The 24,673-nt window shown below is 46.2% G+C and overlaps 2 protein-coding genes across 3 annotated transcripts in view; both read left to right on the forward strand.

Annotated features, from left to right (window-relative positions):
* Positions 1 to 14,111, forward strand: part of FAF2 (Fas associated factor family member 2) — a 47,350-nt gene extending 33,239 nt beyond the window's left edge. For both annotated transcript variants that reach the window (XM_010992417.3, XM_064480112.1), the window contains exons 5-11: positions 684 to 822; positions 2,456 to 2,541; positions 2,630 to 2,721; positions 4,234 to 4,411; positions 5,337 to 5,508; positions 6,067 to 6,210; positions 10,904 to 14,111. In XM_010992417.3, coding sequence (XP_010990719.1) covers positions 684 to 822; positions 2,456 to 2,541; positions 2,630 to 2,721; positions 4,234 to 4,411; positions 5,337 to 5,508; positions 6,067 to 6,210; positions 10,904 to 11,086 — 994 coding nt within the window. In that variant the 3' untranslated portion in view covers positions 11,087 to 14,111. The remainder of the gene's footprint in view (positions 1 to 683; positions 823 to 2,455; positions 2,542 to 2,629; positions 2,722 to 4,233; positions 4,412 to 5,336; positions 5,509 to 6,066; positions 6,211 to 10,903) is intronic.
* An 8,401-nt stretch (positions 14,112 to 22,512) lies between these two features.
* Positions 22,513 to 22,671, forward strand: LOC116148510 (mitochondrial import receptor subunit TOM7 homolog). The gene has a single exon (XM_064479587.1). It carries the CDS (start codon positions 22,513 to 22,515, stop codon positions 22,669 to 22,671), a length of 159 nt encoding a protein of 52 aa, XP_064335657.1.
* The last annotated feature ends 2,002 nt before the right edge of the window (positions 22,672 to 24,673 follow it).

Here is a 24,673-nt window from a genome sequence, read left to right on the forward strand (position 1 = left end):
GGAACTGAAGTTCTTGTCCATAATTTGAATAGCTTTTTAAAAAAATCAAAATTCCAGGAGAACAAAAAGGAAAGGGAAATGCAAATAGAACACCCAGAAAGAGACAGAGCTCTGTCCCAGAGCAGCACTGTCCAACAGAGCTTTCTGTGATGATGGAAATACTCTGTATTTGCACTGTCTAAGGTGGAAGCCACTAACCACGTGTGGCTGTCGAGCGCTTGAAATGTGGCTGCTATGGCTGAGGAACTGAATTTTGTACTTAATTCATTTCCATGTCAGTTTCGATAGCCGCACGTGGCTGGTGGCTGCTCTATCAGGCAGCGCCATTACAGAGTCTGGGAGCACAGCCTGACCCATGGTCTCTTTTGGATACTGTGTTTTTCCTTTCCCAATTCTTATAGCCCTAAATTTTTCTGCAAAAAGCACTCAGGATTTATTTAGGCCAGTGTTGGAATGTATAATCCTAGTCATTTGCATTCTTCTTAGGCAGTGGTACAACCCTTACTGTTTTGTACCTTTTGAGCCAGATCGTACTCTCAGGGTTGATGGCCCACTCACAGGCCGTTCACTGAACTCCCTCTGCGGCCGTGCCTGTGGCTCTGTGTGGGAATCTTTACAGACTGGCCCACTCCGTGTGCACTACAGTAAGCCGATTCATGTGATATTTATTCCTTCCTCCCCAGGTTTGCTCTTCGTTTTATACGGCCTGACCCTCGCAGCCGGGTCACTGACCCCGTTGGGGACATTGTTTCATTTATGCACTCTTTTGAAGAGAAATATGGGAGGGCACACCCTGTCTTCTACCAGGGAACGTACAGCCAGGTCAGTGCCACAAACCATATAGATGCCAATTTATTGATATGATTCTATCCTCAAAGGAAAGCATAGCCCAGCACTGATCATGTCATTCTTTTATTCAGAAACCTAAAATAGCTCTTCACTGCTTACACAGAAAAATACCAAGCCCTTTAACTGGGCCCTCCTTGATCTGATCCCAGCCTCCTTTTGAGGTCTTTCCTGCATAACTTGTTCCCCATACCTTAGGTTCCAGCCAGACCATTCGCTTAACATACTCTGTACTTTGCCACCTCTGTGCCTTTGCTTTTGCTTTTTACTGTCCCTCTCTCTGGAGTGCTGTCCTCACACTTTCACTAATTGGCATCTTGCCCATCCTTCACCAGCTCGTGTCACTCCCCTCTTATACCCTTTCCTGATTGTTGTCCCCTGCCCTGCCTACCTTACACTCTGAAGTAGTCATCTTTCCTTTTGTACTCTCACAGTGGTGTTGTTTTTTTTTTTAACTAATATCAGTTTCACATTCTTCCTTATTTTATAGTTGTTTGTGTTCATGTCTTATCTCCTATACCAGACTAAAAACCCCTTGTAGGCAAACCCTAAGTCTTCCTGGCTCCCTCACAGAACTGAATAAGGGCGTCGACCATAGACTTGAGACAGCACATCTCATTCAACCCAAGCCACACAGACCTTTGAGTGTTACTAACTCTCAAGGGGTAAAAATTAAGAATTCTATGGGTGTTAGGCATATCTCTAGTTTACCAGAGAAAAATGCAGAAGTAACACTGTAGGCAGAGGCCTAACGGGGCTTCCGTTCTGCAGCCTCCAGGATTCCTGAATCTGTCTGGGGAAAGAGAAGAGTGCTCTACTCTTGCTTCCTGCTGTGATTCTCCCACATCTGCTTTTTCTCACTGGCTGCTCCCACCCCACTGAACAAGCATTAAGCACCTACTGTATGCCACACATCATGCTCAATGCTAGAGATACAGACATAGAGATGGGCACCTCTCATATACCCTCTTTGCTATGATCCTGAGAGTGGACCCCCATTGGTCATTCAGGAAATCTTAATTGAATTATGTGCTTGATATTCTGCAAATGCAGACGCATACGCAGGAATCTTGGACACTAGCCTTGTCTCTAAAGGTCGTTTAAACCGCATGCTCTTTAGGAGGCCTCTGGGCCCCTCAGTCCCTCCAGCTCCACCTGGTGCGTGGCCTGCAATCAGGCTCATCTTCTCAGTGTTTTATTTACAAGGATGTTGTAGCTGTAAAGAGGCAAAATTCTTGTCTCCTTTTTCAGGTCAGATTCACCTGTTTTTAAAACTTCCTTTAGACTGTGGGAACAGCTGGCTTTTCTGTGATTTGAGGGAGGGGGGACTTTTTTCATCAGCCTGTCTACTCTCATGTGCCCGATACAATTTAAATCCTAACAACACTGAAACCTTTTCGTTGAAGTTTGTTAGCATGGACTTTCTGTAGGGAGAGAAATGCCAGGGGTGTGAAGGTAGAAACCCAGGAATTTTCTGGCTTCCTTGCTCACCTTTTTTCCTCATTTCTTCTTTTGTTCCTAAATACATAGTGTATCGATTAGGACCCTTAGCCTAATTAAAAGCTCAAAGCACAGTCATCATAATAATTGGTATCTTTTTTTCTCACAGGCACTCAACGACGCCAAACGGGAGCTGCGCTTCCTTCTGGTCTACCTTCACGGAGATGATCACCAGGACTCTGACGAGTTCTGTCGGTGCGTGGACTGACCTTTCCTCTTCTCTTTTCTGGTCTTACTTGCTGACAGTTTACAGTAAGCAAGTTCTTCTCACCCCTCTCCACAGCAACACACTCTGTGCACCTGAAGTTGTTTCACTAATAAACACTAGGATGCTCTTCTGGGCGTGCTCCACAAACAAACCTGAGGGATACAGGGGTAAGTTGTGCTGCTTTTGTCTCACTGAGACGGTTGGGGTATCTTTGGAATAATCTGGAAAGACGTGCTCCTTGATTTCATAGCTGACGGTTCTGCAGTCCTGAGGGGTGGCGCGGGTGTTACCTCCACTTCATGGCTTAGGGAGTGGGCTCGGTGCGTTTAAGCCAACGGCTCAGGGGCACGTGGTCGGCAGGTCTGGCGCAAGCTCGGGTCTGTCAGACTGGCCCATTCATTGCAGTTAACCTTTGCCAGAGCCTGTCTTACTTTGAAACACCCAGTCCTGGCCAGCAGCTTGCCTTTCATCTTAATGGGCTTTCTGCGGAAGACGCCGTTCTTGTCCCCAGCAGTTTTAACAGAGCTTCTTGCACAATGAGTTAGTTGTTTGAGTACCTTGAGTACCGATAGGGATTCAGAAAACTCAGATCTGTGTGGACTGTAACTCTTAGCTGGAGGCCAGTATTTTTAGAAGTCAGTATCTAAGATACAAAGGCATCCAGTGAAGGAACATGTAGCTACTCTGCTGCTACTTCTATTCAGCAGCTTTTGAGGATCTGCTAGCACAGCAGGCCCTGTGCTGTGTGGATCCTGAGAACCAGAAATGCAGCAGATGAGCAGGTGTCTTCCCTGCAGCCTGGCCTCTGAGTCTTTACTCCTAGTTGGTTTTTAAATACCTCCTAAGTTCCTGTGGTGTATGTTTTGCTACTCTGATGTGGCTTTTGGTGGTAAGGGGTGATGGATAGAAGGAGACTAAGGATTTTTTTCCTTTTTTTAACATATATTTATTTTAATTTAATTTATTATTATTATTTTTTTATTTTTTATTTTCCCCCTAATGGAGGCACTGGGGATTGAACCCAGGACCTTGTGCACGCCAAGCACATACTTTACCACTGAGATGTACCTCCCCACCCCCAAGGATGTTTTTAATAGAAGCTTAAAATCTCTCCTTTCAAGCCATAAGAAAAAACATAGGCAAAACTCTTTATGGTAAAATCTTGGTTATTTGGGAGACCAACTTTCTAAATTCTTTTGGAACAGATAAGCTAGCCCTTTTTGGCAGGGTGGCGCTGGTGGGACATAGGAGAGAGGGGAGGAATTAGGTAAGAGAAGGAAAAAACCAGAGGAGACAATGATGGAGATTATCTCCAGCAGCACAGGGCTGAGACCGTAGGCTTGACCCTGACATGGGGAAGTGGCGCTAAGCAGCGGCCAGACCCTTTAGAGATCCTTTTCCTTCCAGCACTGTCCTTGAACTCTGCAGCAACATCATGACAGCCGCACCCAACCAGAAAAGCCTATCCTATTCTAATCAGATTACGTAGGAATAGGCACACAAATAAATAACAACAACAAAAAGATTAAGAAACTAGGAGGAAAAAAGGCAGAGAATAAATGACACCTCCCTTCTTTCCCAGCCAAGACTAAAGCAGTTCTTGCTTGTTGTGAAAGTCTTTAAGAGTTGATCTGTTTCATCCCTAAGTCCTGCCCTTGATCTGTTGGGTCTTCTATCAGTCTCCCAGGCTTTACGAGAGAACACCTATCCATTCCTGGCCATGATTATGCTGAAGGATCGGAGGATGACTGTGGTGGGACGGCTGGAAGGCCTTATTCAGCCTGATGACCTCATTAACCAGCTGACATTTATCATGGATGCAAACCAGACTTACCTGGTGTCAGAACGCCTGGAAAGGTACAGGGGAGTTCCTCTCTGGAACTGAGAGGCCAGCTGCAGACTTGGGTGCCTTACTTAGAGCTTCACAAATCCTGATTTCTTCTCTGTGTTAGGCAACTTTAAAAGCCTTGTTCATTCTGTGTTAAAAATTTTTACATACTTTTACCTAAATAACTCTCCATCAGATTCTGTTCTTAAAGCATAGAGTCCTATTCAAAATAAGGCCAAGACTCTATGCTCAGGAATAGATATGTCATTTAAAGCAGCTCAACATGATATAAAGACTTAAATGTAAAAACTGAGGAGTGGTTATAATTCCTCCCCTCATTGTGTAAGTAATGTACATTAATTAATGTAGAAAACGCAGGAAACAGAAAAGCACAAAGAAGAAATTTTAAAACACTCATAGTCCTACCACCACTTTTAACATTCTGGGATATTTTCCTTTAATTTTATAAGCACAGACACACATTCCTATGTACGTACACAATTTTTTGGAGCGGAAGGAGGAAATACTCCAAAACATTACAGTGTTTTTCTCTTTGGTTAGTAGAACTCTGAATATTTCTGTATTTTTTAAATCTTCTAAAATATGTGTATGTGGTTTTTTGGTTTTACAAAAGCATACATAAAAATGCGGTAACCCAAAAAGACATTTACCTGTGAAATCTTGGTCATTGATCATTTTATAGGAATAATACTGTGTGGAGAAAACTTGGCCTTTTCTTTTTCTGCCAAATTAAACTCAGAGAAGAGATGGCTCATTCAGACGTTCCGCGCTCTGCTTTGGAACCCTTTATGGGAATATGAAATAGTCATCTGCCAGGACTGTCAACCTTTTGACACCGCCCCCGCCCTCCCCCCCAAAAAAGTTTTCGATCTAAGAAAACACAGAGTTCTGCGAGATGTATCCTTTCCCTCTGTGCTGTTGATCTGTCCGCAGGGAAGAACGAAACCAGACGCAGGTGCTGAGACAGCAGCAGGACGAGGCCTACCTGGCCTCTCTCAGGGCTGACCAGGAGAAGGAGCGCAAGCGGCGGGAGGAGCGCGAGCGCAAGCGGCGGAAGGAGGAGGAGGTGCAGCAGCAGAAGCTGGCAGAGGAGAGGCGGCGGCGGGTAGGGAGCCGCCCAAAGTGGTCTCTTCTGGCGTGGGAAAGGGGAAACTAGATGATGGGGTAGTGAGTGACTTACAGTCTCCAATGCCGAAGTCTTTTTAAATTTTTTTTAAGTTTTTTTTTTTAAAACAAATACAAGAGTGAATGAAAGTCAGGTAAAACCACTCTGTTCCATGAAAAGTAAAGCGGTCGAGAATGCTGATTCACAGCAGTAGTGTTCAGCGTTCATTCTTAGCACAGCGTTAGCTCATCTGACACTTGATTCATTATCTTGTTGTGTGTTGCCGCTTGATGAAAGCTCATGTCTTTTGGTCGTTCCCTTTTGTCAAACAGTTAAGTATCTTAACATAGTCAATAATAACATGTGATGCAATAGCATGTGGTCAAATACATAGAGTTTAAATTAGGGTGTTTCTGACTCTCGCCAAGAAGTTTTTCTTCTGATGCTGGTCATTAATTTTTCGTCTGACTGCCCAGTAAACCTGCATGTTGGTTGAATTTCTGGTTTCCTTGCTCCCTAATAGGAGCTGTAGCCTCACTCTGCTTTGTGTCTCTGCAGAACCTACAAGAGGAGAAGGAAAGGAAGTTGGAATGCCTGCCCCCGGAGCCTTCCCCTGATGACCCTGAAAGTGTCAAAATCATTTTCAAATTACCCAATGATTCTCGAGTAGAAAGACGATTCCATTTTTCACAGTCTCTAACAGTAAGGACTATTTGAGTTGTGTGACGTATATACAGTCTGGACTGTAGATTTGGAAGCTTTTAAGGACTTTTTAGAGTCTTGTTGGTATATCTGCTGCTCTGATGAACGAGGGAGGAAGTGGGTGGGGCAGAAAGAGAGAAGAGCGCACTGAATTATTGCAGTCTCCTTCAGACCTAGCTGCCAACTCAGAGCAGTTATTAAGGTTTTATTTTATCATGTTCAAGCTCTGCTAGGAGGAAAAGGTACCTTGCTTGTATGTTTGAGGTGGGAGGCTCTTCCATGCTGCTCGGCCTGCATTGTCTTCAAATCCCTCACTGTGTAGAGAGAGCTCTGTCTGCACTGCCCTGGAGGCTCTGGCGTTACACGTTACGCAGCTGGATGTGAGGGCACGGGCAGGCTGCGTGCAGTTGTCACTCGGCTCATTTAGCCCGTGAGCAGCCCCACCCAGGGTCCGTAGGTAAATAGTGTTTGCCATTCCATAGGGATGTAGTTAGAAGCAGAGGCTCTCAGAGTCTTACAGAATAAGGATCACATTCTCATTGTTCCGGTGTAAATAGATGTGTTTCCTTGGTCACTTTAACCTCTAAATTCAGTCTGTAACATGGGTATAATCGGCACTCTAATAGGATGGTTAGGATTAAGTTCGTACGGAAAGTGCTCAACATTGTACCTGGCACTTAGTAACTAGCACTCAAATGTTTTTGGTGTTTATTATCAAAAGGAAGTTTTTATTTATATTGAGAGTCGGTATGTCACCTTTCCAAATTTACAGCTATAATAGATTCTGGCATTTCCCTGATCATTTGACGTAATCCAGAATAAACTGCTTAATAGAAGTGTGGGTGCACTGCAGTCAGGGGAGGCACATTCATTACTTCTCCCTGTGTAACTGGAGAGGACTGGGCGAGTTATGTGACCTTCTGTAGGGCCTCGGGTTCCCGTGTGTACGATGGAAACATAATCTGCCATCTGGTAATGTCAAACTGAAGGTACATCAGGCACTGTGCTGGGCGTGCTGGGGGTCTGCGGGCAGCTGGGATTCCTAGAGCTTGCTGGCCAGTAAGGAATGCAGGGCAGTTCAGAGAGCTAACTCAGAGCAAAAAGTTGTGAGGCGTCCTGGTGAGAGGGAAGCGGTAGCGTCCTCATTTTGCATATCCCTCGTTTATACACTGATTTATACGGGGGAGGGTGCCTGCATCTCTAACTCTGGAACTTTCAGTTGGAGTAACATAAGTGAGCCTCACACGGGACCTTCCACGTCGTAGGTGGTAGATGGCCGCTAAGTGTTCGTTTTCCTTCCTCAGTGTGTTTCCTGACTACTGGTTTGTGTACGGATTTTAGTTTGCAGCTGTGTTCACTAGCAGTTTCTTTGTAAGTGCACCTGAGCTTTTATGGTGCATTTATTCTCCAGACTCTTACTAGGTATCTGAAAACCCTAACCAGAATTTACTCTCTTGAGAGTTTTGGAGGAAAATCTATTAGAATTGTGGAACAGAATAGACTTGTGGCCAAAGGGGAACCAACCCATTTGTTTTGTTAACTATGTAATCCTTGTAGCTTTTAAACAGGTTCACACTCAAAAGTTATTTTAAAATCAACAACAGCTTCAGGCGGAGAGGAATACCTGGTAAATGGGGACAGGGCTCAGAGCTGGGAGGGTGTGCATGAGGAGTGTAGGGGCGGCGCTGCCTTCCACTTAGTGCTCGTAGAGTGAATAACGTGTAACTGAACGATGAGTTGTAGATGTAGTGCTCTTTCTGACCTTGTGTGATCTTCCTATGAGCTCTGCCTCATAGGAATAAATACTCTGAATGAGTGAGTGTTCAGTGAACAGCTCAGCTTGTACCTGGTGCTTAGCTCCTGGGAGTGGTTAAATGCTAGGATAAAAAGGACCAACTACAGAAAAACCTACAGCTCCCACAAGTGGGCAGAAAAGTGGCAGCTGACTTTCTCTTAAATGAATGCTTATAAGAGAGAATCCAAATTATACTCAGCCCAGAGATCATTTTTCTATCCATTGTGAACCAAAAGGGACCTCTAAAGGTGATTTCATCTGTTCCCTGGTGGCATTAGCACATTGCCAGTGATAAACAATAAAGTGCCAGTGTTGTGCCAGTGCTGAGTATTGTCAAGCAATGAGACAGAGTAAGGAACTGAAAATGAGGTTGACGGACCAAAGTATAAGTTTATAAAATCATGAATGGATTAGGTAAGAGGAAGAAGAATTTACTCAAATGGATTTGTGGCTGCTGTAGCCCCTTAAAAGTTCTAAAAAGGTAAATTTAAGACCAAGGCAGAAAAAACTGCTTCACGCAGAGGGGAATAAACTTATGAGAGGTGGAACAAGAAGAACATATAAATAAATTGCCTCAAAAAAGTAAGGGCAACTTGAAGATGTGTTCCTGATCTTTGGAACGGAGCTGAAAGAGGTTAGCAACACCCTCCATAGCACATCTGTTAGAGTCTCTGTTAGAAATAGAATTTGAAAGAAAGAAAAATACCATGTGATATCACCTATATGTGGAATCTAAAAAAATAACACAAGTGAACTTCTTTACAAAACAGAAACAGACTCACAGATGTAGGAAATAAATTTATGGTTATGGGGTAGGCAGGAGGGATGAAGTGGGAGTTCAGAATTGGCAGATACTGACTACTGTGTATAAAATAGATAACAAGGCCCTACTGTAGAGCACAGGGACCCATATTCGATACCTTGTAATAGCCCACAGTGAAAATACACATATGTATAACTGAGTCACTGCTGTACACCGGAAACTAACGCAGCATTGTAAGTCGACTAAACTTCAATTTTAAAAATGAAAAATAAAAACGTAAAATACTAACAAAAGAAGTAGAATCTGAGATGACGAGGACCATAAGCACATGCAGGGTGCCTGTTCACGCGTGGCCTGTTACACGGGCGTCGCACGTGCCACGTCTCAGCAGCGTGAGCTTTCCTGCTGCCGCCTTGCCTCACGTTAGGAGTTTACCCATATGTTGTCAGAGCCAGACCAGGCTGAAGGGGGCGTGCTCACAGCAGAGAGGTCCACATGGAGGGCGTCCACATGTAGGGGCGGCCCAGTGCAGAGAAGCCAGAGCCCAAGTGGTCGGGGGGGGGTAGGTACTAAAGCCAGAACTGGGTGAGGAGGGTGTACACGAGGAGAGGGGAGTCAGCTCGTGGCTTTCCGGATGTAGAGGGAAGCACAGTCACAGGTTGTGTGTGTGTGTGTGTGTGTGTACACGCATCCTTTGGCTTTCTCTGCGGAGAGTGCTTGGGACCATCGACACCCAGTAGCAGGGAACACACCTAGCATCTAGATCGTGGCTTTTAAATGCCATTGTCCATTACAAAGACTCAGAGTTCCTTAAAGAAATCCAGGGCTGGGACAGGGAAAATACAAGATTAGCCTGGAACAAAGCAAGGAATTATTCAAAGAACAATGGAGACGTGTCAAAAAGACACAGAAGCCAGCTGGAGTGGGCTCCTCAGACTCCATCTAAAACAATTTGAGAATGTGACAGTGAATCTATGTATGTTCATGTATAACTGAAAAACTGTGCTCTGCACCGGAAATTGACACAATATTGTAAACTGACTATATAACTCAATAAAATAAAGTTAAATAAATAAAACAATTTCAACATTGTAACCTATTGACTAACACAGGAAATGTATGTTAATACAAATAAATAAATAGAAAGTCTGAGGAGCGGAATGTCTCCATATTTTGAAAGTACCTCCCCTCAAGGTACTCGGTAATTACGAAGGAGAAAGAGAGCAACTTCGGGTGCAGAGGCCTGACAGGCACCACCTTAATCAGGTGGTCAAAGTGAGCGTCAGAGGTGACGGAGCCGACTGAAACCGCGCTCCCCCGAGCAGGGCACGCTGAGTGGAAGGGAGCGTCACTTATGTGATACTCCTGGCAGAGGTGCACAGCTGGGATCTAATCGTGAGTGACCAACCGTCAGATAAACGGATTGCTTGAGAGACGGTCTACAAGTAAACAGCTGACCAGTAGTCTCTAGGTTATGTCAAGGTCATGAAAGCCACAGAACCCCTGAGGTTTTGTTCCAGGCTGGAGGAGCAGACTTAGGAGATGTGACAGTTACTAAACGTAACACACAATCCCAAACTGAGTCCTCTAGCCATAAATAAAAGACACCTGCCAAAACTTGAATGGATCCCGAATGAAAATGTAATGTATGTTACTACGGTACAGCAATAACGGATCAGGTTTCCTGGCTTCGAGGGTTGTACTGTGAAGGAGGGTGTCCTGCTTGTAAGATGTGTGCAAGTGTATGGGGTGACGGGACGTTCAGTTGGTAGCTCGTTTTCAGCTGGTTCAGAGAGACAAATTCTGTGTCCTGTTCTTCCATCTTTCCAGTAACTCTTGATTGTTTCTAAGTAAATAATGTTTAGCTTTGTATCAGACAAGTTTTCAGAGAAGAAACATGGGTCAGTTCAGAGTAGGACTCACATTGGACTGTGTAGTAAATCTCTTAAAAGAGCTACCCTACGTGTTTGCTCTGTGAGATGGATTGACTCTGAAGTGGAATTTCAGTGTAATGTGATTACTTCATATCTCCGAGTCGTCCTGGGGGGAGCTGGGGTTTATTCGATTTCGTGGTTGTGTGTATGTGTCCGTCTATTTTTTCTCACTGCTCTTCTTTTTCTGTGCAACCTCTGCAGGTGATCCACGACTTCTTATTCTCCTTGAAAGAAAGCCCTGAAAAGTTTCAGATTGAAGCCAATTTTCCCCGGAGGGTCCTGCCCTGCATCCCTTCAGAGGAGTGGCCCAACCCGCCGACGCTGCAGGAGGCCGGACTCAGCCACACAGAAGTTCTCTTTGTTCAGGACCTAACAGACGAATGACACTTTTTCTTCCTTTCCTCTTCCACCCCAGTCCCTAAAAGAAATGGAAAAAAACAAAAAATAAGAGAGAAATTCATATTATTATTATTATAATACAATATTTTTTTTAAAAGACTGCTGCATCCTAAGGAAGGATCAGAAACCATGCTGCCTGCAGGAGTCACCACCTGTGTGCACGCGCGAGGTTGGCAATGAATGTTCCCGCTGGCGAGCCCTCCCTTCCCTTCAGCCTCTGCACCGTGCGTCTCCAGCAAAAGGAGGCCTCACCTCTGACCCAGCCGTCGTCCCCATTGAGGAAGGGAGCATTCCTACCAGTTCTTCATTCTTGCTTTTATGGAAAATAAAAGTGAAAAAACCTCCTTCAGCCAGCCACTGCAGCATCTCCTGGGGACTCGCTTCTCTCCCTCCGGAGAAGAGGGAAGAGAAGGCACAGAGCAGAGATGTTCCTTGAACTTCCCACAACTTAACGAATAACTTAAATTTTTTCAGTTGCTTTGTAATGACCAAAGGAATGAGGCTGACATAGGTGTATTTTTTTCTTTAACATTATTTGATAAAGAGCCAATTCATAAATCCATGAGCTCATGCCCTGGGCCCCTTAGCCCACAAGAGTGTAATAAAGGTGCCCCTGGCTGGTTTGTGCTTATTTCTGCCATTGTCCCTCTCGTGTTCCCAGAGAGGTGGTTCTTTTTGGTCCAATTCTTGCTGTCCTTTCTTGCCATCTGTGCACCCCACGTGCAGTAGTTGGAGGAAGTCTGGGTTTGGAGCCCTGCAAAGGCTGCGTATGGACATGCACCCGTGTATGTGCTGTGAACTCCGTGTGGACGCACCTGTGCACACAAGCCAGGCGTCTCCTTGGAGTCTGCTAGGTGGTCATTGTGGGATCTGAACCAAAGGATAGCAGCCCTTCATTCCTCTTCTGCCGTGTGCACGCTGTTCCCGCCCGGCCCTGAAACAGCAGGCTTGGTGCCTTTCCAGAGGACGGGCAGGGCCTGTGGTGGGACCAGCAGCACCACGGGAGAGTGCCCCGCCTGTCTCGTTGGGAGTGTGGTGGTGGTGGTGGTGGTGGTGGTTTGAGGACAGAAAGAGCCAGAGCCCTTGAAGGGCTCTGAGCCAGAACTCGGCCTGTGTCAGCCGTTGGAAGGCACATTTCAGTTTCTGGTGTAGCCACCTGCTGGAGGCAGTTTTGTCCTCTCCCTCTGTTGCTGTGTTGAAGTAACAGGGTTTTTAACCCCTGGATGTTTTGTCTGTGGTTGAGTTTGTGGGTGCATGGGTCAGGCCACGTGTGAACAGGTGCCAGTGTGAGCTGACAAGTATTCCAGAGCGTTCTGTAGCTGGCGCAGACCCGGCACTGCGGGTCCTGAAGTTGCTGCAGGTCGCTAGCGGGCTGTGAGGCCCAGGGTTCCTACCAAGACGAAGCATAGCTTGTTAGATTTGCAGTCTCCAGAGGCTTCCTCTTGCTTAGCTAAAACCTACGGACCATTCTTTAAGGTAGTGGTGTGGCTGCTGCTCCCCATAGCCCTGAGTGGTTGAGGTGGACCCCAAGGAGCAGGACGTGGGGCCTCAGGGGTGCCCCCAGGGAAACCTGAGGACTTCCTGATGGCCTTGGCACAGGAGTCTACCGCACTGTCTCCAGGAAAGTTTAATTCTGCTCCTGGCTGCCTGTTCTTCCACTTCCCTGCTGTTCCAAGGCCACGTGAGTGGGAAATCATCTCACTGCTGTCATGAAATGTACCTGCAGTGATGACCAGGATAAACCAGTTCTCCACCTTACGTGAAGTCTGCTTCCTGCTGACAACCATGCAAAGAGGAATGCTTCCACTTCGTCTCCCTCCCCGTCTGGAATTCATAGTGGTTTCCCTGCAGTGCGCAGGAGGGTACTGAGGACCCTCGCCAGGCTGGCTGTACCAAGTATCTTGCCCACACCTCTTTGGGAAGTTGTAAATTTTTTCCTTAATAACTCAGTCTGCATTTTATTTTATGATGTGCACTTTACGCCTCTCGCCTTTTGATAACTGGTCCAGCGAAAGAGGTTAGATGCCAGAGTATTAAGAGAAAGTCTGTTCGTGCTGGCGCAACTCTTGGGATGGCTCACCCATTTACTTTAGGTTTCAAGAGGCTCCACCTGAAGCCCACACCCCGTTTCTGGTCCATGTCGACCCAGCCCTGCTTTACTCAGACTCGGATCCTGTGTCCTTGACAAAGCTGCTGCCTGGGTGCCATCTCCTTTCCTCTGAAAGATGCACATTTTGTCAATGCCCGTACAATCTGTGGACCTCTGGGAACTCGGTGGGACTTGAAATGGGAAAACATTGAGAAGCCGGTGATCTGCAAGCATTTTGTTTCCAAATCACCTCTGGGTTATTTCAGCTGTTTCCAAATGGCAAGTCATCAACTAAACAAAAGTACTTGTTTCCAGTTTTGTTCTGCACTCCCAAGACCGAAGTAGATTCGGCTGAGATTCCACACGAAATGACAAAGCAAAGATGCCCAATTGGAGTCAGTTGAATTTCTGCAGCATCAGTTGGGGCCCTTCTGGCCTTTTTTTCCCACGTCTGCAGAATTTCCTGCAGCAAATACTTTTCTCCTTGCTTGCTTCCACTATGATGTTTGGATAAGAGATGACCAGTGGTGAATATTTATCTCATTAAAAAAAAAAAAGCTAAAAAGAACCTAGAATCTTCAACTGAGCAGTCATTATGAAAATTGCTAATGGTGCCAAGGCCAAGGCAAGTTACAGAAAATGACTGTGGGAGAGTCATGACCCCTAGAGTGCAAGACCAGGGGAGTATTATCTGGTGCTTGAACAAGGAGCTCCACTTTACAACTGTTTTTTTTTTTTTTTTTAAAGGACTCATGAGGATGCAGCAACAGGAAATCCATCCACAAAGGGTGCAGTGCCCCAGCTTGCACTGCACCTGAATAGTTACGTGATAATTTGCTGAAGAAATCTAGTGTACTTTAAATTTTTTTCATAAAGGTTTACATTGTATTGTAGGTTAACATTAAATGTTTTATAACAAAAGTTTCCTAAGTTGTGGGTCTTTCTGTCTAGGAGAGAGGTGGTAGATATTTCTGTGTGGAGGCAAGGTTGGAACACACGGGAGGAGGGAACAGGGTATTGCATTGCCGAGCAGCAAGGGAGAATGAAAAAGAAGCAAGGAGTTCAAACAGATGTTCTGTGATGTGTTCCTGTTAAAAATGGCGGCTCCGGCAGTGTGGGGTGCTGCGGAGAGCTGGCAGATCTGGGTTCAAGCTGGGGCTCCACCGTGACCTCAGACAAGTTCTTTAGCTCCCCTAAGCTTTAGTCTTCCCAATTGTTAATGAAGTTAGCACCATGTGCCTCAGGATAGGTTTGTAGATAAAGTCAAATAAATGTATATGAAGCTCGTGACCGCAGAGATGTCGTCAAATGTCTGTCCCCCGTTCTCTAAGGAAGTGGATTTTGAAGGTGTATTTCCTTGCAGTAGAAACTGTCAGTTTCTTAAGGAATGTTATTTCTCCTGCTGGAACAGACCTATGTCCTTGCCAGTGAGAGGCTAGGGAAGAGGCACTTGGGACCTAACAGATTCTGGACTACTGGGACTCCCCTCCTAGGGCATTTTGGCTTATATTTTCATTTCTGAGAGGAAATTGAAGCCTCAGTTCTTTGCCTTTCTCTTTCCCACTATCCATCCTGGACAAAGAACTTATTTTTTTTTCTGTGAGTTATGGATTCTTGTCACCTTCAGAGTCTGTCCTGTCCCTTACCCAAAGGTGTATTTTTTAAAATGCACAGCTTAAGTGTAAATTACATTGTCTTCTCGGTCTAGTAAGTCTGCAAGATGAGTTTATTCACCTTAGATCAGAATCCACTAAAAGTGAACACTCCACAACTGATGGTGAAGGTTACATATGAAAACTTTGCCGTCGATCAACAGAGTCAAGGAAGATCCAAACTAATGCCAGATACAGCTGGTCTCAAATGCTGGCTGTGGCTGTGGCTGTGGCCAACCGACCTCAACTCTAGGCTTCAGTTTATCTGTGAAACAGGGCCAACTGTACAGATTCAATGAATTGCAGCTGCAGGGTGTCATGCAGTTAATGTTGGGTGAAAGGTCTTACTGCTGATTTCCAAACAGTTTATAGATTGCCCACTGCTAGCAAGTCGCCCTGCGTGGATCAAGGGAGGGGAGAAACAGGGAAGGAGGTAAGTTGAGGCTTTGCTTTTGGGCAAATAGTGCCCGACACTTTTCTTGACATGCTTCTGTCGCTGCAGCTGGAACTCCGTGTGTGCTTTTACCCTGATGGAGCCACGAGCCCCCAGCTCCCAGAGTCCCTTCCTCAGACCTCTTCTGCCACCTTGACGCACTGTCCTCCAGGACGAGCCCCTGGAGCACACGCCATCTGCTTGGGCTACTTCATCCTGTTCTGCTTGCTGCTGGCCACTCTCCAGGTGTCGGCAACTGACACGCTGCAGCGGCAGCCTCAATGACTCCTGTCCATGCATGTGGGTTCCCTAAAATTCCAGTCCTGCTCCCGATCTGCTTTGTGTGGCAGCTGAGTATGGTGGCCTGGAGTCAACCTGGGTTTGAAACTGCTGCCTGCTGACTGATTCAGGGCAAGTTTCCTCATATGTAAACCTCATGGCAGTGCATCCTCGCAAAGTCCGTTTTAGCGAGCTGCCGCTATCTGTGAAGTGCCTGGCGTCGGGTAGACACTGAGCGCTCGCTTCCTCCCCCAATCCCAGCAGTGCCGTGGGCCGAGCGAGGCCGCCACCCAGGGCTGCTTCGCCCTCAGGGCTTCAGGACCAGTCCCTCAGCACAGCCGTTACTGCTACAACTCCACTCTCCCTATTCTGCCCTCAGAACCTGCCTGTCCCTTCCCTCTCATCCTCCTGGAATCGTCTTGGCCTGACTGCAAGCCAGTACTGACTGTCACGAGTCCCAGGGTGAACCAGCCGTCTGGTTTGTCTCTCGCTCCTTCAGCCGCAGGACCCGAGGGCCCTGGGGGTCGGGGCCCGCCCCTGGGATCCAGCTCTAAGAAGCCCCCCGCGTGTCTCCCCCTTAGACACTGCTCCCCTCTGTCCCCCTTTCTCAAGGCCAAGCCCACCTGCAGCCTCCTCACCCGAAGCCCATTGCAGCAGCTTACTTCCTGAGAAAACTGAGGTCTGGTCACACAACTTCCTCATCTGCCCTTTTTCACCTCAAAACTGTTCTGTGATGTCACCTGCTTCCTCTTTCCCTTCTGTCTTGTGGGTGTGTTCTTTTTTTAAAGACATGTAACTTAAATCCACAACTTCATTAAGTGTTACCTAAGTGTAAACCAAAACCAAAAGGCAGAACGTCTCATCACCGCAGAAACCTGCCCTGTGCATCTCCCCCGTCAGCAGCCTCTCGGAGACGACCCACCACTCTGACTGCTTTCACATAGTTCTGCCTGCTCTTAAACTTCTTATAAATGGACCCACTGTGTATGTGTGTATGCTTTTGTAACTTCTTTTCATGATGGGAAATTTTAGGAAGTTCAAAAAACAAAAGAAAATTACTCAACCACGCTGTCTAGAGATGTCCATTGTCAGTATTATGATGTATACCTTCCCAGACTTCACTGCATATAAAAATATTTTTATACAGAAATGGGATAATATTATAAATACTGTGCTGTTTCACACATTCTTCTATATCTTTTTTAATGGCTGTGCAGCATTTCACTGAATGGATGTATCATAAATTGATCAAAAGGCTCTTGTAACATTTAGATTATTAAATTTTTTTTGCTTTTCTAGATAATAGATTGATAAACATCCCTGTAGCTAAATGTGCATGTCCATGTTTATTTTCTCAGGAAAAAAAAAATCTAGTTGTGATGTTACTGAGTCAAAAGGGAATGGAAATTTTTACTTTTTAAAATGTTTTTATCTCCAAATTGTAGTCCAGAAAAGTTATTTATACTCCTACCAGCAGTGTGTGCTCAGTTTCCCATCTGTGTCATCATCACCAGGCCTCTCCCAACATGCCCTTTTCAATTGTTTGGATCTCTATCTTCTACCAAAAAATGTTTGGCATCTCCTCCCTTACAAAACTTTAATCTTGCTTTACCCACAAGTCACCACCCTGTCTCCTTCTCTGCCAAGATAGTTTGCACAACCAGCCTCCAATTCTTTCTTAACCTCCTTTATTAATTTTACGTTTCATCCCCGCTGACTGTGTCTTATGGTCACCCGTGACCTCCTGTTTACCATCTTCAATGGCCTCTTACAAGACATTTCGGAATGTAGGAGCTCCCCAGCTGGTACTTGACGCAGAATGTCTTTTTGTTTCCGTTCCCACAGGTTGGGAGTCAGAATATGTGAATGAGGGCAAAGAATTCACACTTTATCCTGAGGGCCACTGAGGGGCTTTAAACCAGGGAAGCACCTGAGATGGGGGTTTGAGAAAGCTGATTCTCCCACTGTGGAGAGATGGTGGGAGGGGCAAGACGGCAGGCACGACTAAGAAGCCACACGATGGAGGCTCGTGTCGGGGGTGACATGGGGGTGGAGAGAAGCTAATGACGGACTGAGCACTATTTAGGGGACATAATGACCAAGACTTGGAGGCTGATTACATATGGAGGGTCAAGAGAGTGAGAAATTGAGAGTGATGCCCCCAACAACTGAACTTAGGAGCAAAGTCACTGGTGACCTTGGCAGGTGCTGTTTCAGTGGAGAAGTACGCTGTCAGAGGCAGAAGTAACGCATGGGAGATGAAGTGGAAAGATTGAATATAGGCAGCTCTCAGAAAATGCTGGTGACAGGGTTAGGGGGAAATAGGGTAAGTCAGAGAGGAGCCAGGACAGAGGGAGGGTTATTTGTTTTAAGGTAAGGAGAGGCTTCATTATGTTTAAATGCTAAAAGCAATGAGAGTTTAGAGGCGCCCGGCTAGCTCAGTCGGTAGAGCATGAGACTCTTAAAAGTAATGAGAGTTTAGAGAAAGAGGCTGAAGGTGCACAGAGAAGGGAAGATAGAGAAAGATGTCCCTGGGATGGTGGCAGGGTGGCCTTAGGAGAAAGGATGGGAGCAGAAGTCAGTGCGTTTGAAGGCAGAAGTTGAGGGTGTCCCCATGTGATGATGTCCGTTCTCTCTGTCAGGTTGAGGGGAAGTGATGGGGCCAGAGGTCTGAGAAGACTGAGGAAGATTTGAAATAGCACTTTTAGGGGAGTGGGGACAGCTCGGTGGTAGAGTGCACACTTAGCATGCACCAGGTCCTAGGTTCAATCACCAGTACCTCCATTAAAAAAAAAAAAAAAGATTAAAAAAAAATCATGCTTCTGAAATAGCTATTTAGAAAGCAGGACAGAGTGAAGGAAGACTTGGAAGCCTTTTTCAGCAAACGGAGGGCCCAGGTGAGAGTCAGACGGTGAGAGACCAGAATACAGTGGGAGTCAGCACTGAGAGTCTCCAGTCTACCTGCTCACAGCTGCCAATTTGTTTTTGAAAACAGAGGCCTCATGGGAGTGTTCAGAGGCTCCCAGCCCCCCAGTCTAGAAGTCTGGGGCCTTGTGGAACTTCATAACTTCATTTTTCTCCGTTCCTCCACATGATCACCTTAAGTCGCCACACAGATCTCATGATTGTCCCCTAGACACAGCAGGCATTCTCCCGCCTAAAGCTAGACCAAGACAACTCACGTTCAAGAGAAACGGTTTAAAGGATAGACTGTCATTTTTTCAAACTCCTCTGATTGCCAGGAAGTAAGTGTCTAGAAAACCACATGATGCTAGTCTTCTAGAATCACATTTATAAGACTTTTGTTTAACTCCAGCTTCTTTACAACCCAGGTACTGGCAGGGAGAGCGGATGTAAATCATCACGGCCTGGCGTAGCGATTTAGACCCGCACAGCCATGTGCCTGGATGTTCTCACGGCTCTTACCTTCTGGTGTCTGTCTCCAAAGAGGCCTTTCATTGGCAAGCAACAAACAGGAAACCCACTCTAGCTAATTTAAGGAAGAAAACTGATGTTTTGAAAGGCTGAGGGGTAGGTCCCAGAATGGAAAGCCAGACCTCGGAAGGGCCGAGGTCCAGGTTTCAGCAAGGGAGGGCGGTGGGCCGTGTGGGAAGGGCTTTGGCGGGGGCAGAGGGCACACTTCCCATGCCAGGACTCCCGCCTGGGGAGCATGCCTGGCAAGGTGAGCAGGCTAAGGCTTCTGTGCCCGGTTGCACCCCACACAACGAGGCAGAGCATTTTCTTTTAAAAAGTTGCAGAAAAGTGTAAAGACAGTAACTGTGATTCATGTTCCCACCACCCAAGATCATTAACATTCAGATTTGGGCATATTTGCTTCCAGCTTCTCTTTTTTTTTTTTTTTTTTTCCTCTGGGTGTACTTTGGTTAAAATTACCTGAAATGTTTATTTATTTACTCAAATAGATCCATTCCTGCTGAGCAGACATGGCTCATTTCTGGCTGAGTGGGGCCCCGCGCCGGGAGCCTCTGTGGTCGGGGGGCGCTCCCAGCCTGCCCATCTCTGTCAGAGCATCTGTGGTCACAGTGACAGTGAAGGCCAGCGGGGCAGGGGGGTCCCAGCACGTCAAAACTGCAGGGACCCTGGATTGGGGACGCAGAGGCATCACCATACAAAAATCACTGGTAATGGGCGAGAGAACAGTTCTGTCACTCTGCTGGGACCCTGCAAAGAGAGGACGGCACCTGTGGAAGGTCACCTGGACCCAGGGACCGGGGTCAGCTTCCCACGCGTTTTTCCTCCCAGCCTTGCCCTCATCCATTCAGAAAACACTCAGGGATGCTTACTGCAGCCTGGCTCCCGTTAGGATCTGGGAATGTGGGGACTGTGATGGCCCTTGGTCTGGTGAGGAGAGATGCGGCAACCAGCAGGATTCCCATCAGGTGAGACAGCGGCGTGGGGTGCGGTGGGACCCCAGGGCCGAGTGCGGCCTGCTCTGGCTTGAGGGAGGGGTCTGAGGAAGCTCTCTTGAGGAGGGACTGCTCAAGCTGGGCTTCGGGAAGGGAGCACGCCCATCAGGAGGAGAGAATTTAGAGCATCTGAAGCAACTTAGTGTGGTTCACGGGCCAAGGGAGCCTCTCCCCTCCCTGAGCGCCAGTTCTCAGTCTCCTCAAAGGGAACCGTGAGGACGGGTAGGAACAGCTTTACAGTCAAGAAAACGGAAGGATCCCATGAGAGAGAACGTGGCAGCATGTGGGAGCTCATGAGATGGGAGTGGTCTTCCAAGCAGAGAGGACGGCCCGCACCACGCAGGGGTGAAAACAGGGCACATTGGAAAAACCCTGGGAACCTGGGGGTGGCTGGAAGGGAGGCGGCAGGGGCGGGAGCTGACGGGAGGCTAGATGGGGTGCTGCTTCTTCCACTGCCTCTGGATGGGGAGGCCCAGGAAGAGCAGCCTGGAAACCCCTTCCTTTGACACCGTCCATTTTTCTCTGAAATAACAAAGGAGGTTTATATTCGGGGCTGAAGTCAGTCTCCCCATTCAAACAAAAGAAAACGAAAAGTCAGCAAAACTCCTTCTGTGTCTGTCAGCCCCCAGAAGACCCCTCCAAGGGACAGAGGTTTCCACCATCTGTTGCACCTGGGAAGAGGTAGGTGGCAGTGGCGGGGAAGGGCCCCCCGGAGCCTGGAAGAGGGGGAAGAACAGTGTGAAGGGAGGCCTCTGCTAGGCCTTTCAGAAGTGGAGTCTCTGACGTGGGGCAGGTAGAGGTGGAGACTACGAGGCTGCCTGGATTCTCCCACTTTGCACCTGGGCCTGGATCCACACCTCTCTGAGCCTCAGTTCCTCCAAATGGAACCTGAAGATAATAAATACCTCAACTCAGGGTGTTCAGTAAACGAAACACTATGGGAGCTGGCCCCTGCCTTCCTCTCCAGCTTCACCCTCGGCTCCTGCCCAGACTCATTCTTGCCCCTGGGCCTTTGCACAGTCTGTTCCCTCCCTCTGGGCTGCTCTTGCCCTGACTAGCTCCTTCCCATCACTCAGGTCTCACTAATCTCAATGTTGCTTCCTCTGAAAAGCCACCCCTATGTCAGGGCACACGTGCCCCTGTATTCCCCCTTATGGCCCTTGTTATAATTTGAAACAATTGCTTATTTGGATGTTGTCTGTTTCTCCTTCTGGAATGCCAGCTTCCTGGAGGCAGGAACTTTGTTTCACTCAATGGAGTTTTCCCAGTGCCTAGAACAGTGCCTGGCTTTGGGCAGAAGCACTCAGCCAGTTTTTTGAGTGACAAGCCAAGCACCCCACCAGGCCTTGAGGATCCAGTGGCAACGCAGCCGCCTTCATAGAGTGTCTAGGCTGTCACATCCTCTGCGCCCAGAGGACTCTGAGTGTTCTACCCATCAGCATACAGGTTGAGCTCAAAGGACGCTGAGGCCAAAAGTGGTGGGAGAGCATCCAGTCCTCGAGCCCACCCTCCTCCTTGCAAGGACAACTTGTGGTGTGTGCCCCTTGGAAATATGTTGCCGATTATACCAACTGTTATTAAAGTAAAGACAGTCTTCACTGCCAATTTATTCACTCCAAAAAATGGCCACCATAGGCCAGGCACTGTTGCGGTTGGTGGCAGACAGATCTTTTGATAGAAAGGAGGAAACCAGAATGACCTCCTACCCCCACCTCTGACACGTAGGAACAGAACAGCAGCCCAAAGATGAGAGGATTTTACTCTGATTCATAATGTCGAATCTTTACCCAAGTTCCCCTTTTCACTTTCTATTTTGAAATAAATATAGATTTATAGGAAGTTATAAAAACATTACAAAACGTCTCATGTACCCTGAGTTTCCCTCAACAATAATGTCTTGTATAAACCCAGAAAACTGACATCGGCACCATCCACAGATTTCACCAGTTTTCCACGCACCCATTTGTGTGTGTGTGTGTGTAGTTCTGTCAACTTCATCACCTTTGTTAATTCATGTAACCACAGCATAATCAAGGTACGGAACTGTTTCATCTCCACAAAGATCTTCCTGCTGCCACCGCTTGGTAGCCACCCCCCGCCCCACCACCGTGTTCCCCCGTCTGTAACCCCTGGCAACCACTAATCTGTTCCTCATCTCTCTAATGCTGTCATTTCAACGGTGTTATAAAAGTGGAATTACATGTCACCTTTGTGATTGGCTTTTTTCACTCAGCATAATTCCCTTGAGGTCCTCCAAGCTGTCAAACGTATCAATAGTTCATTCCTTTTTACTGCTAAGTGGTAATCCATGATCTGGATGGACCACAGTGTATCCGTTTACTCACTGACGGACAATTTGGGTTGTCCCCAATTTGGGGCTATTTTAAGAAGAAAAGTGGCTATGAACGTTTGTGTATATGTTTTTGGGCGGACACGTATTCATTTTTCTGGGATAAATGCCCAGGAGCGCACTTGTTGGATCATATAATCAGTGTATGTTTCATTTTATAAGAAAATGCTGGGCTGTCGCCATGGTGAAGCAGGGCAAAGCGGCCAAGCAGGGGCTGCCGCAGCTCTTCAAGAGCCACCAATTTGCCACTCACTGGGGCTTTACTCCTCTCATGATGTACCTGGGATTTAAGAGGGGTGCAGCTGGAATGGCTGAGCCAACCATTGTGAGCTTGCTTTGAAGACCGAGGCCTGGTCACCTGGATTTGGAAGCAATCAGTGGACAGGAACAGTGTGGAAGGTGTGTGCTCTGCCTGGGATGAGCTGGGACCTCATTCAGACGTTCACCAATCGATGGCTCAGGGCTCTTCCTTCACAGGCGCATCTCTACTGACATGATAGACTGTATCAAAATTAATATTTTAAACAATGTTTTAAAAAGCAGAGACAGCCAAACTGTATTCCAGAATGACTCTACTACTTAACATTCCCACCCACAATGTATGAGAAAGCCAATTTTTCTGCATCCTTGCCAGAATTTTATATTGTCACTATTTATTACTTTCATTGTTTTAATAGGTGTAATTATCTTACTGTGGTTTAATTTCCATTTCCCTAATGGCAAGTGGTGTTGAACACGATACATAGCCTCTTTGCTAAAATGCGTGTTGGTGTCTTTTGCCCATGTTCTAATTGGATTGTTTTTCGTTGAGTTTGGAGAGTTGTTTATATATCTGACAGAAGTCCTTTGTCAGGTATGTGACTTGCAAATTAAGGTTTTAATTCTTGATGAAGTCCAATATGTCAATTTTTTTCTTTTATGGATTGTGTTTTTGGTGTCACATCTAAGAACTCTTCTCATAGCCCTGGGTCCTAGTGAAGATTTTCACTTGTTTTCTTCTAAACGTTTTCTTTTTCTTTTCTTTTTTTTTCCTTCTTTTTTTGGAGGGGTGAGGGTTAGTTTATTTATTTAATGGAATTACTGGGGATTGAACCCAGAACTTCGTGCCTGCTGAGCACACACTCTACCACTGAGCCATGCCCTCCCCCACCAGACGTTTTCTGGTTTTCCGTTTCATCTTTAAATTTATGATCCATTTTGAGTTCACTTTTGTATAAAGTGTGAGTTTTAGTTCAGGAATCCTTTTTCTTTTGCTTATGGATGTCCAAGTACTTCAGTGCTATTTGTTAAAAAAATAACGGCTCTTCATTGGATTTTCAAAACTCAGTCGGTGGTACTTGTGTGGGTCTGTTTCTGGGTTCCTTATTCTGTTCTGCTGATCCACTTGTCTGTCCCTCTGCTGATAAACGTCTTGATGGATGCATCTTACAGCGAAGGCTGATAATCAGGCAGCGTGATCCTTCTCACTAGATTCTTGTTTTCCAACATTGTCTTAGGTATTCAGATTTCTTTGCCTTTTCATATAAATTTTAAAATAAGCATGTCTGTATCTCGAAAAAAAAAAAAACTTCTCTGGATTTTGATGGGCATTGCATTAAACCTTCAGGTCAATTTGGGAAGAGATGAGCTTTCCAGTCCAAGAACATGACACGTTCCTCTGTCTATACAGTTCTTTCCCTTGTTTCAGCCACGTTTTGTAGTTACCGACATGCAAGTCATGTTTTGTCAGATACACACATGTATTTAACTTCTCCTTCAAGTGATTATAAATGGTGCCACTGGGTTTTTTAATTTCAATTTGTGTGTTCATTGCTAGTACATAGAAATACAATTACTTCTTGTATATTGAACTTGTACCCTGACCTGATGAACTCATTTAGTTGTGGTCATTTGTAGGTTCCTTGGGATTTTCTATGCAAGAACTTCATCGTATCATTTACAAAAAGAGTTAGTTTTATTTCTTCCTTTCAATCTGCATGCCTAATTAGATTTCCTTTTTCTTGCCTTATTGTGCTGGCTAGGACTTTCAGTGTGACATCAACAGAAGTAGTGAAAATGGATACCCTTGCCTGGTCCTGAGCTCAGAGCTGGTAAGTATCTAGCCTTTCACATCATTAAGGATGATGTTAGCTGTAGGCTTTTGTATAGATGATCTTTGTCAATTTATCATGAATGAGTGTTGAATTTTGCCGCCCCCCCCCTTTTGTATCACTTGAAATGGTGTGATTCTTCCTTTCCTACAGACTTTTGAAATATTGAAAACATTTTAAAGTCTTCCCCATCTGACAGTCCTCTCAGACTAGGGCCCTGGGAACTCAGCTGCTCCCACTGGTTGAGTCCAC

The sequence above is a fragment of the Camelus dromedarius genome, chromosome 27 (genome assembly GCF_036321535.1).
Source record: "Camelus dromedarius isolate mCamDro1 chromosome 27, mCamDro1.pat, whole genome shotgun sequence".
Classification (NCBI taxonomy): Eukaryota; Metazoa; Chordata; class Mammalia; order Artiodactyla; family Camelidae; genus Camelus; species Camelus dromedarius.